We start from the raw sequence: 12,271 nt of genomic DNA on the forward strand, positions 1-12,271 counted from the left end.
TCTGCAAAATGCCCATCAGGCAGGCTCCCCTGACCTTTGGCCATTTCTGTTCAATAGGATGGCAATGGAGGCTTTTTCTACCCAAGGAAGTTGCAACCCCGTAGTCTGATAGTGCAGACGGAAAAAAGAGCTCCTGGCTGGGGGCTGGAGAGGGCAAGTGGATACCACACTTTTGTTTCCTGGATATCCCACAGCAGAAAGCAGGAAAAGAAACCACAGATGGGGTCTCTCACTGGTGGACTTCTGTTTAGGCTGAGGAAGAAGGAACCCAGCCAAAGACCGGGAAAAGCCCATGCTTCTGGTTAAAGATAAACTGGCAAGGCATTTGAAGAGCGAGCTGTTGGTCCACTGGGAACAATAGATAAGTTAAAGGCCTGGGGAGTAAGCCAAGTTCATCCCTGACTAATTCTGTTAGGAAACTATAAATGACATCAGACCTGGCCACTGTGGTGCACTTGAAAAGATGTATTCAAGGCAATCTTGACTTTCCCCTTGCTCTTGCCTCGAAACGGACAGAGAGAATTTATCTTACCCATCTATCTATGCTTTACTTTCATGCTTATCCACTCTCTACTATCTGAAGGGACCTCTCCAAGTGTCAGATATAGGTCAGTCAATTTTTAAAGTCTTATGTAGGCATTAGTTTTTCTAAGTCCTTGCTACATAAAGTAGGGAACACCAGCTGCGTCACCTGGGAGTGACAGCTAGCATGGCAGGTCCACCCTGACTTACAGAATCACAATCTGCCTCGAATTTTGTTTTTATTTACATATTTTTTTTTTTTGAGGCAGAGTCTCACGTCTCCTGGTGTCAAATTTGCTTTGCAGCTGAGGATGACCTTGAGTTTCTGATCATCCTGCCTCCGCTTCCCAAACCACTTTTCTGTGGTGCTGGTAATCCAAGGCAGTCTTCCTTCATGGTAGGCAAGCACTCAATCAACTGAGCTAAATCCCCAGTTTTTGATAAGATCCCCTTGAATCTTATTAATTTGAAGTTTGTAACTCAGTGGCTCTAAAACCCTAATATTGCGTTAGTGGCTCTTCTGGCAGGAGGAAACCATGTAAGAAGAAAATAGAATACGTTCACTTGTGTTGTTTACAAGCAGAACCTGTTTATCAGATTAGGAAGGAAGAGCATAGCCTCCTTCCTGCTCATTGTGAGTGTTCAGGGTTACTATTTGCCTTGTTATACCCATGTGCTGTGCCTTCTTGAGTCAGTCACTTGACTTCCTGTGACTCAATTTTGTGTTTTATGAAAAGAAATTCAGAACAGTAGCCAGGTGGGGTGGCATGTGCATACATTCCTGGGTCCTGGGAAATAAGGCAGGAGGATCAGAAGTTCAAGGTCATCCTCTGTTACCTGCTAAATTCTAGGCCAGTCCAGGACACTGGAGTCTCTGCCTCAAAAAAACAAAACAAATAAATCAAAATAAAACAAAACCAACAAAAATATGTTTATCTCAGTGAGCTTTAAATTAATTATCTCATGTAAAAAACTGGTGTTGTTTCTAATAGACAACATGAGCTTATAAACTGTTAAGAATAAGTACCCAGGGGTAGGTTGATCCCAAATTTCCTGAGAAACCGCCACACTGCTTTCCAGAGTGGTTGCACAAGTTTGCATTCCCACCAGCAATGGATGAGTGTATCCCTTTCTCCACAACCTCTCCAGCAAAGGCTATCATTGGTGTTTTTCATTTTAGCCATTCTGACAGGTGTAAGATGGTATCTTAAAGTTGTCTTGATTTGCATTTCCCTGATCGCTAAGGAAGTTGAGCATGGGGGAGCCTAGGCAGTTTGGATGCTCACCTTACTGAACCTGGATGGAGGTGGGCGGTCCTTGGATTTCCCACAGGTCAGGGAACCCTGATTGCTCTTTGAGCTGATGAGGGAGAGAGACTTGATCGGGGAGGGGGTGGGGAATGGGAGACGGTGGCGGGGAGGAGGCAGAAATCCTTAATAAATAAATAAATTTAAATAAAAAAAAGAATAAGTACCCAGCAGCACCTACTACAAAGTAATTCCCATGGAATGGAAGCACTCAGCCATAATTTCCACATACAAGAAGGACAAGCTGGACTGCTCAGATTATACAGGCATTAGTTTGTTGTGCCATAGCAGTAAGATCTTCTCCTCCTTTACCCTGTAAAGGATCATGGGCGGAACAGTGGGAATCCTAGCAGAGGCCCAGTGTGGATTCAGAGCTAACAGGAGCACAATAGATCAGATCTTCACTTTGAGGCAACTGGCAGAAAATACAAAGAATCTGGGAAAGACTTATGTCTGTTACATCGACTTCAGGAAGGCATTCGATAGCATTTAAAGGAAAGTACTTTGGGAAACAATGAGGTTCTACATGTACCCAGAGAAAATCATAAGAATACTAGAAAATGCCTATAAAAATACCTTTGCATCAGTCGAAGTCTGTAAGTGATCAATTTAAGACAATTGTAGGAGTGTTGCAGGGATGTGTCCTTTCACCAATACTCTTTAATAGGTTCCTGGAATTAATAATAGTAACAGCCCTGGAGGGTGAGGAGATAGGTGTGCAGATAGGTGGTGTGCAAATCAATAACTTACATTTTGCCAATGATACAGCACTACTTACTGAAAATTCAAATGAGCTGCAGGCCATGGTAAATAGAGTTGTGTAAGTAAGTGAAAACCTTTGTATGGAAGCAAACATCGAGAAGACTGAGATTCAACACACAGGAAGGGCACACAAGGATTTTGACATTGCTATAAAGAGTTAGAATCTCAAGGAAACAGTCAACTTTGTGTATCTGGGAGGAAACCTCAGTTCAAAGGAAGAAACTATTCCAGATGTTAAGAGGTGGCTAGGGATAGCTAGGGCTGCATTCCAGGCACAAGGAGAGGTTTGGTCAACAAGAGATACAAGACAACAACAAAATTACAAGTATATGAGACAGTTTTCTTAAGCTGCCTTCTTTACAACTCTTAAACCTGGACAGTGAAAAGGCCGCTCAGAACAGCGGCTGAATGTGTTTGAGATGGCGTGTCTCAGGAAGACTCTAGGCATCACATGAAGAGATAGGCTGTGCAACGATGACATTAAGAAACATCTCCAGCTACAGAAGGAAGTAAACTACAGGATATATCAACAGCGCTTGATACGTCGGCCATGTTATCAGAATGAAAGATGACAGACACCTGAAGATAGCACGGCTTGGAGGAGGGCACAGGATAAGGCGAAGAGGAAGGTCCCCAAACCATTTAATAGACAGCATAAAGGAAGACTGTGGAACCCTGGGTATGACAATAACACAAGCATCTAGGACTGCCCAGGATAGGAACAACTGGAGAGCCATCATCAATGAGATGTCCATGAATGCTTAAGCATTGCCAGGGCATAAATGATGAGGAACTGCCTAAATACTTACATTACAAAGCTGAGAAATGCTATGGTTTTTCATTAAATGCATTGTTTGCTTTTTTCTTATTATTTCATATTGTCTTTCTTAATGTTCTTTAGGTTATTGTTTAGAAATTAAAAAAAATTCCAGCTTCCACCTTTCCCCATAATATCACAATACCCCCATGCTTGGTATTTCATAGGTTCTTAGTGTAATAGAATGATGTGTTTCATATGTATACCTGCTGGAACATTTAAAATTCATTTGACCTGTGAGTGCTCTTACACAGCCGGAACATTGTCTTAGTTGGGGTTGCCATTGCTCTGAAGAGACACCATGACCACAGTCACTCTTATAAAGGAAAACATTTAATTGGGACTGGCTTACAGTTTCAGCGGTTTAGTTCATTGTTGTCATAGTGCATGGCACTAAATATGGAGCTGAGAGTTCTACATCTTGGTTCACAGGCAGCAGAAGTGAAGACCGAGTCACAACACCTATCTTGAGCTTATATGACCTAAAAGCCCACACTTGCTGTGGCTAGTGCTGGTTATCAGCCATCACTGACAACTTGCCTGTAGCCCAAGGAGAAGAGAGTAGATTCACAGACATATGTACCTGTTAGTGGGTGGATGTAATGATAAGCGAATGGATGCTTTGATTCTTAAATACTATTTTAAAAATATAAAATAGAAAACAAGATGCCATATTAAAAATGAACCAAGAGGAGAGGTTGAGCACTTAAGAAAAAGGAAGGTAAGAACAGATCAAGGGTGATGGAATCAGAAACAGTGTTTGGCCGTTCTGTACCCTTGCTTGGGAATATCTATTTTAGGTTTACAGTCATGAGGTAGCATTATTATTATGCTTTTCTGCAGTCTGTTTAGGAACCCAGACACAGGTACAGAAGTAACCACTTGCCAGATAGCATGCATGGTTAGGAACCACAGGCATGTGGCTAGCCACTGGGGACACTGAGTGGCCAGTTACTAGACACTCCCAGAATGAGTCCAGTGGCTGTGAACGTTGTACATAGAGGACAATCATTACGCCATGGAGTACGCTCCTTCCCTTATACCCATTCCATGGAAGCTTTCTGCTTTTAGGATTTTTGATTGAATGTCTTATACACAGTACATACGGGCATCTTCATGCAATATACATTGTGTGTTGGGCACAAGGTCCCTTTGCCCCTGTTCTCCCTTTTCTGTCTTCTCCCCTTTCCCGTTAGTCCCCTTTAAATTCCCAGTTTTGCTTTGATTTTCCTGCCACTACATGTATGTGATTTTACAGATGTATATGGGCTCTAAGAACTGCAAATAAAAGCGACTGGCTTAACCCCCTTAGTATGCTTATCCATCACAGTCACTTCTCTGCAAAGGACATAACCATGGTCTTTATGGCAAAGAGAATCCACTGAATGTCTGTACCTACCATATTCCTTTCCTTCTTGTTGGACACCTAGGTTGGCTCCATAACTTCACTGTTATGACTAGGGCTGCAGTGAACACGGACATGCAGGGATCTCTGTGATGTGTTGGCTTGGAGTCCTTGAAATACATAGCCAGAGGTGGTGTGATATAGCTGTGTCTCATGGTGGGTTTCTTTTGAGTTCTTTAAGGAACCTCCATTCTGCTTCTATAGGGTCTAGCCTGGTTCTCATCATCCCCACCAGCAGTGTCTAAGGTCCCCTTCATTCAAGCCTCCTCCTTGTTTGTGGCCCATGCAATTCTTGGATTCTGTATAGATGGATCATGAGCATTTTCATGATCCCTAAAACATGGTGACCTTATTGAGTGTTTTCCATGGAAATGTAGAGCCCCCCATTAGAAGGCTATTTATTCTAATGAATCAGCACTGGAAGCCACTCCCCCACCAGTTACTACAGCTATTCATGGGGCTCACGGTGTATCCTGTGTGCCGGGATATGGCTTAACTATATCATTAAGAACGCAGACCTTTTGTTTTCCTCACAAGACTCAGGAAGGCCCTAAAAGGTTTGTGTGCGCTCCTTTACAAGCCAATTCACATTCTTACCCAACCTCATGGCTTTTTGGAACACGAACACTAGGATTTGAAAGAGAACTAAGGCAGAGAGGAAATATACACGCCATATCCTCTTGAAAATCTTTTGCAACCTCCTGTGGTGGAAATAAGAGTTGCTTGCTGTTCCTCAGTTCTCCTGGGGCCCCTGCTGGCCAACGGGAAGCTGACTGTGCGCTCCTCACTCGCTAATGGTCCTTGGTCTTGGGTTGTGGTTGTGCTCTGGATGCATCATTGGCTGCATAGTTCTCGCCAGGCCCAGGTGAAGGAAATACCCGGGGGCTTCCCCACAGATCTGTGCTGAGCGTGGCTTCCACTCCATCACACCCTGTACTTTTTCACACTTCCCCTCCCTCAAGTCTTCCCTGTTAAAGCCAAGCAGGGACACTGTGTTCCAAGCTCATTAGTCAAGAATGTGACCAGACTACCCCTGAAGAGGGTTTTCTCTGGCATGGTCTCTTTCTAACCATGCAAGAAAATCTGAAAACCAGCCTGTCTTTTCATGGAACCCACTCGGGATTATAGATTTTGTTTTGCCCCTTGGGGGCTAGACACTAGATAGACACTGGATAGATGAACCCAGTGAACTCACAAAATGCCCTTATTAGCTGTTTTGATGACAGGAGAATTGGGGCTCTGGAGTAGTTTTTCCTGCATTCATTTCTTCAGATGGTTCACAATTAGGACTCAGCCTGCTGGAGACAATCCCCCTTCTAGTGCAGTATGATGGAGGAAGGAAACATCCCCACCTGCTGTAGAAAGCTCTGGAAAAGATAGCAGTTAAGAGTCCTCACAGATACCGAGTGAGGACATATTTGTGTGTGTGTGTGTGTGTGTGTGTGTGTGTGTGTGTGGTCATGCATGTGCATGTGTGCACGTGGTACTAGAACTTGATCTCAGGACCTCACATCTCCCATTAGGTTTATTTCCAGGAGTCTAAGGCAAGAGGATGAGAAGCTCAAGGTCTGAAGAGTTCAAGTCCAGTCTGGGTAGTTTGATAAGATTCCATCTCAAAAATACAATAATAGAAGGGGCACAATTAAGTGGTAAAACATCCAGCTAGTATGTGCATCCTGAGTGTAATTCCTGGGTGTACACCCCACTACCACACACACACACACACACACACACACACACACTATTGCAGAAGGTAAGCGTCTTGACATTCCCAGCTAGCAGAGACTGACTTAGGTAGGGGCAGAGCAGAACCTGATTTCTGCTTCCTGCCAATGATTTGTTTTGCTTTGACTAAAGGAGAACAAGCCTTTTCCTCCGAGCATTTCTAGGCACAATGGCAAAGTTGTCAACAAAGCAACCAGCGTGCAAAGAATGTGCTGTGTTGAAGTGTCAAGGGAGTGATCACTCGCTCGTGTTCTGCCTCCTATTGAAAAGACAGGGCTTTGTGAGTGGTTGAAAGCCCAGTTGATAAATGGATGAAGGAAGGGAAGCTGGCATGAGGGTCTAAAACTAGGCATGTTAGGAACAATGGTTTAGACTCCAAACAAAAGCAAAGATACTAATCCAAAAAGTTCTGATATCTCTGTTTGGGTATCCAGGGAAATGTTCTGGAAGAGTCCTCTGTTGACTCTACTCAGAGGGGCTCAGTTAGTAAAGTACTTACCACAAAAACATTTGACCTTGAGTTTGGATCTCTAGCCCTCACGTAAAAAGCTAGGCATGGCAGTATATGTCTGTAGTCTTAATTCTGGGGAGTCAGAGACAAGAGGATCCTAAGGGTTCGTTGGCTTCTCAGTACAGCTACTTGCCAAGCACCAGGTTCAGTGAGAAACTCTGCTTCAAAAAGAGGTTAGAAGATACGGAATGTTGACCTCTGACTGCCACATGAATAGAACCCATGTCCATCCATGTCACCCTCCTCCCCGATACATAGACTTCTCTCAAAGATCTGAGATTTCCCACTCTAAACAGGCTATGCAGCAGCCCTCGGCAAGGAGGCCTGAGAAGGTCCCTGAGGTGGTAACCAGGGCTGAGAGCCTGTGATTTCCACAGTTTCTCAAATCAGTTTCTTTAGCTTTGTCCACATTGTGAGCTACTGTGCACTACTCAAACTCCTGATGCTCAACGGTTATCTGCTTCAGCCACAGACCCCACCTCATCCTTCTCTTAGGATTAGAACTGGCTGGGCAAAGAACAAACTGCGGAACCTGCCCTGGCTCTTACTTCGGCTTTCTGTGTTTTCCTTAGAGATTGCTAATGTCTTCCCTCCACAGACTTCTCTCAGCTCCATGCCTTAGAAACGTGAGCGAGAGACGCGTCATTTCCCATAGCTTCCTTTTCCACATGAGGATCAAATCAAAGAAAGCTATAGCGCTCATTCGGTGTCACCAAACTCAGAGATGACTTGTGTCCTGTCCCTAGTACCCAAGGCCTTCTGGCCATTTCCCTGTTTATCGTTCTATAGTAGGAGAAAGGAGTTGGCATATTCAAGGGTACTCACCCCAGTATGCACTGCCTGAGGGCATTCTCAGCAGTTTGGAGATGGCCAACAGTAACAGTCATTTCTTCACACTGAGAACTAAATAAACACTCAGGGGGAACACAAAAATTAATCATTTTTAGAATGTGTGGGTCTAAAATAGGCCTATAATTCTGATATACTCTATTTAGAAAATCCTAAAGGACCATAACACATAATAAATGCTTTACAGTAAGCTGAGGAAGAAGAAGAGAGAGCAGACTGCAGGTCACATGTGAATTAAGGTGCCGAGGGCCCACTCTTTCATCCCAGTTTCCCAGCCTGCAGTTGCTCCACACCCCTAAGCCACCCAGTCAACCTTTCTCATCTGCAGTGTCATGGAAAACAGTGGGTCTCATAACTTTCCCTTTCTCCGTTTGGGGACTCTTTGAAATTGGATAAATCTTCAACTTGACCAGGCCTACAATCGCAACTGCTCCAGAGACTGAGACAGGAACTTACGATCCTCCTGCCTCAGCTCTTGTCTAGTGGAAATAGGGTCAATGGTAGATGCTCTGCTCAAGCAGGTTGGCTGTAAGGGAGTGTCTGCACCTGGAGCTGAAGGTAGTCTCAGGGTTTAATGCCTTTCCCTCTACTAGAACAGTTTTCAGATGAGGCTACGGGCCTTTCCACCACCAGCTGAAACCTTCAAGATTCCTTCGCCCTCCTTCTCCTCTTTTCCTTTCACTCCTTATTGAGACAGGGCTTCCTGTAGCCCAGGCTAGCTTTGAATTTGCTCTGTAGTCAAGGATGGCCTTGAACTTCTGATCTTCCCGTTTCCTGTCTCCACCTTTCTTCTATTAAGATTGCAGGTATGTACTCCAGATCTAGTTTATATACTGGGCTCTAATCCTGTTTTTTTGTGGAAGTTAAGTAAACTGCTCCACAAACTGAGTGCTATGCCCTGCTTTTGGTTAGTTCTTACAGTTTTGCCATTTTTGTGGTCCTTGTGCCAGAGGCTTTATCTCTGTCCCGTGCTAATGATTTATTTCACTTTGAATAAGGAACTTGCCCTCTGAGCATTTCTGACATGACATACCGTCCATTCATTGCTCCATGGAGCCATCTTTGTTTTTAGGGGTTTCTTTTAGCTCTTTATTTTCATCTAGACCTGGGCTGAGGCGTAGCACATATGTAGAACCTTGCTTTCTTTCTAAGTGTCGTACAGCATTAGCACTGAGGTGTAGTGTCTTGTAACTTTCACAAACAGAAGGGATGCGGTAAGGCCCAGTTTGATTCTTTTGCATGTTGGTATCTAGTTTTTCTAGACATAATTGTTAAGGAGACTAGTTTTCTCTCCGGAGTGATCCTGGCATCCTTCTCAGAAACCATTGGACTCTGCATGATACTGCTGACTTTTAATTCCATTGGTCTGTGTTTGTATGCCTTTAAGCCACCATCATAGCTTTTGAGTGCTGTAACTTCATAGTAAAATTTTACATCAAAGAATACGTAATATTCAATCTGATTCTTTTGAAATAATATTCTGGCTGCTCAGAGTCTCTCAAGATTACATCTGCAATTTCAGGAAGGATTTTCTTTTCTATGTCTGCCAAAATTAAATGAAATCTGTAGATGGCTGTCAAGAGTATGGACACCTCAACAATATGAAACCTTCAAATTTTAGAGCATAGGATGCTTTTGCATTTTTAATTAAGAAAAAAGTTACATTCCCTTTTATTTATGTCTGTGTTGGGGGGTGATTTGTATGTGTACCCACAGACTCCAGAAGATGTCAGATACCCTGGGACTGGTATAGAGGCTATTGTGAGCCACCTGACATGGGTGCTGGGAACCAAACTTGGGTCCTGTGGAAGAGCAGTTAAGAACTCTTAACCACTGAGTAATCTCGTCAGTTCCACTTATGTCTTTAGTTTAAAAATGGCTTTGTTTACATTTATTTGTTTGTTTGTTTATGTGTTTACTGTGTGTACCCATGTATGTGCTTTGTGCTATTGCAAACTCAATTATTCTCCAGTCTTACCCTTAATGTTTATTTATTATGTATTTGTATCAATTAATTACACAGTTGGGGTTGCTGAAGCACAGGGACGTCAAGTGACTATGCCCATACAAGTAGCATGGATATTACCTAATTGTGATGCCAGGCTCAAAACCCCGGAGACCAGGTCTTCACCTACTTGCTGTTGTCACTGCTCAGGGACTGGCCCCTAGGGTTGTAGGATGGTAAATTTTGATACATTTGTGGTGGGAAATTCAGGATTATTGTAGTTTCTGCCCACTCCTCCTTGCCCCCTTTTTTCACTTTTTCCAATTGTCTTCACTTATGTTCTTTTATGCGAGGGAGACAAGTTCCACATGACAGACCTTCACTGTTCACTCTTTAGAACTTGGATGCTCTGTAGAGCTGATCCTTCCTTTAGGAATTAGACTGTAAGAGAAAGCCAGAGCCGGTTTACAAGAATCGCAGTGGCGATCGGAGTCTTACTAAAGCGCAATCATGTCTATTATGTCCTATAACGGAGGGGCCATCATGGCCATGAAGGGAAAGAACTGTGTGGCCATCGCCGCGGACAGGCGTTTCGGAATCCAGGCCCAGATGGTGACCACAGACTTCCAGAAGATCTTTCCCATGGGTGACAGGCTGTACATAGGCTTGGCCGGGCTGGCCACCGACGTCCAGACAGTTGCTCAGCGCCTCAAGTTCCGGCTGAACCTGTATGAGCTGAAGGAAGGTCGGCAGATCAAGCCCTACACCCTCATGAGCATGGTGGCCAACCTCTTGTATGAGAAACGGTTTGGTCCCTACTACACAGAGCCTGTCATTGCCGGTTGGACCCGAAGACCTTTAAGCCCTTCATTTGCTCTCTAGACCTCATTGGCTGCCCCATGGTAACTGACGACTTTGTGGTCAGTGGTACCTGCTCCGAACAGATGTATGGGATGTGCGAGTCTCTCTGGGAGCCCAACATGGATCCAGAACACCTGTTTGAGACCATTTCCCAAGCCATGCTGAACGCCGTGGACCAGGATGCTGTCTCGGGCATGGGCGTCATTGTCCATATCATCGAAAAGGACAAGATCACCACCAGGACACTGAAGGCCCGGATGGACTAACCCTGCGCCCTGGTCCTGGTTTCCTTTTGTTATTTTTCTTTCAAAAAAAAAAAAAAAGGAATTAGACTGTAAATAGTGCCTGTTAAATTGTTTCTATTATTCCCCCCTCCCTTCCACCTCTCTCTGTCTCTCTCTCTCTGCCATTTTATTTCAGGTTTCCTAGAGTCATTTGCATAAATAATTGAAAACTGGCTTACATACATAGCAGTAAAAATTTTAACCTGTGCTTTGCGGTAGTAACGTCTGCCCTTTCTTTATAATGAGCATGTCTGGATGGTACAAAGATCCCTTTGTCTCCGCAGCCTCAATAAACCAATGGTATGAATAGAGACTTGGTTTGTCTTAGGCAGAAGAGCAGCAGCCTCCTGTGGGAGCCTGATAGGAGTTTAACAATCGCTTGCGAGCTACGTTATCAATATCTTGGAAAGGTACATGGAGGTGTCCCAATGTGCCATTTTTTTTTTATTTTAGTGACTTAATGGAGAATCTCTAAATAGATATGGGAAAAATACGAGAAAAATATTTGTGCCAGGTGTGTGTGGGATCAGGGGTACAAAACAGCTATTCTAGTGTTTGGAAGGCTGAGATGTGAGTGTGAACCTGGTTTGAAGCACACACACACACACACACACACACACACACACAGAGAGAGAGAGAGAGAGAGAGAGAGAGAGAGAGAGAGAGAGAGAGAGTTAGAGAGGTTTCAAATATTCTGTAATATTCTCCTTATGCAAACAAATGAAAATAATTGAAGAAAAAAAATCATCTCTCCCTCTCCAGTTAATGACTTAATGACAGAATTCTACCAATCATTCCTCTTAAATATTCGCTATTCTTTCCTTCTCTGGCCCCACTGTACTGTCTCCTGTCAGCACCAACAGGGACAGAGACGCAGGAGGACCCTTTATCACAGCAACAGTACAGGACCTAGGGTTGCTGCCACAGGTCGTAGTAATTTGTGGAATTCGTACTGTGAAGGAAATTAGGTCTTTGGTTAGTATGAGTTATATGTAAGGGTTTTGTTGCTGTGGTTTCATTTGTCTTTTCTTTTATATTATTGAGAAAAGGAAAAAAAAAGTATCCGCCTCCTCCCAGCCTCCCATTTCCCTCCCCCTCCTCCCACCCTTCTCCCTCCTCTCCCAAGCTCCTCTCCCCCTCCCTCTCCAGTCCATAGAGCAGTCAGGGTTCCCTGCCCTGTGGAAAGTCCAAGGTCCGCCCCCCTCCGTCCATGTCAAGGAAGGTGAACAACCAAACTGGCTAGGCTCCCACAGAGCCAGAACATGAAGTAGGGTCAAAACCTA

The 12,271-nt window shown here is 44.1% G+C and overlaps 1 protein-coding gene across 1 annotated transcript; it reads left to right on the plus strand.

Moving 5' to 3' along the window:
- The first annotated feature begins 10,298 nt into the window (after positions 1-10,298).
- Positions 10,299-11,013, plus strand: LOC101991843 (proteasome subunit beta type-3-like). The gene is given in 2 exon segments (XM_013349094.2): positions 10,299-10,684; positions 10,687-11,013. Coding segments are annotated over 2 exon segments (615 nt in total). The 5' UTR covers positions 10,299-10,353; the 3' UTR covers positions 10,971-11,013.
- Positions 11,014-12,271: the final 1,258 nt, after the last annotated feature.

Source organism: Microtus ochrogaster, chromosome 16, assembly GCF_000317375.1.
Source record: "Microtus ochrogaster isolate Prairie Vole_2 chromosome 16, MicOch1.0, whole genome shotgun sequence".
NCBI lineage: Eukaryota > Metazoa > Chordata > Mammalia > Rodentia > Cricetidae > Microtus > Microtus ochrogaster.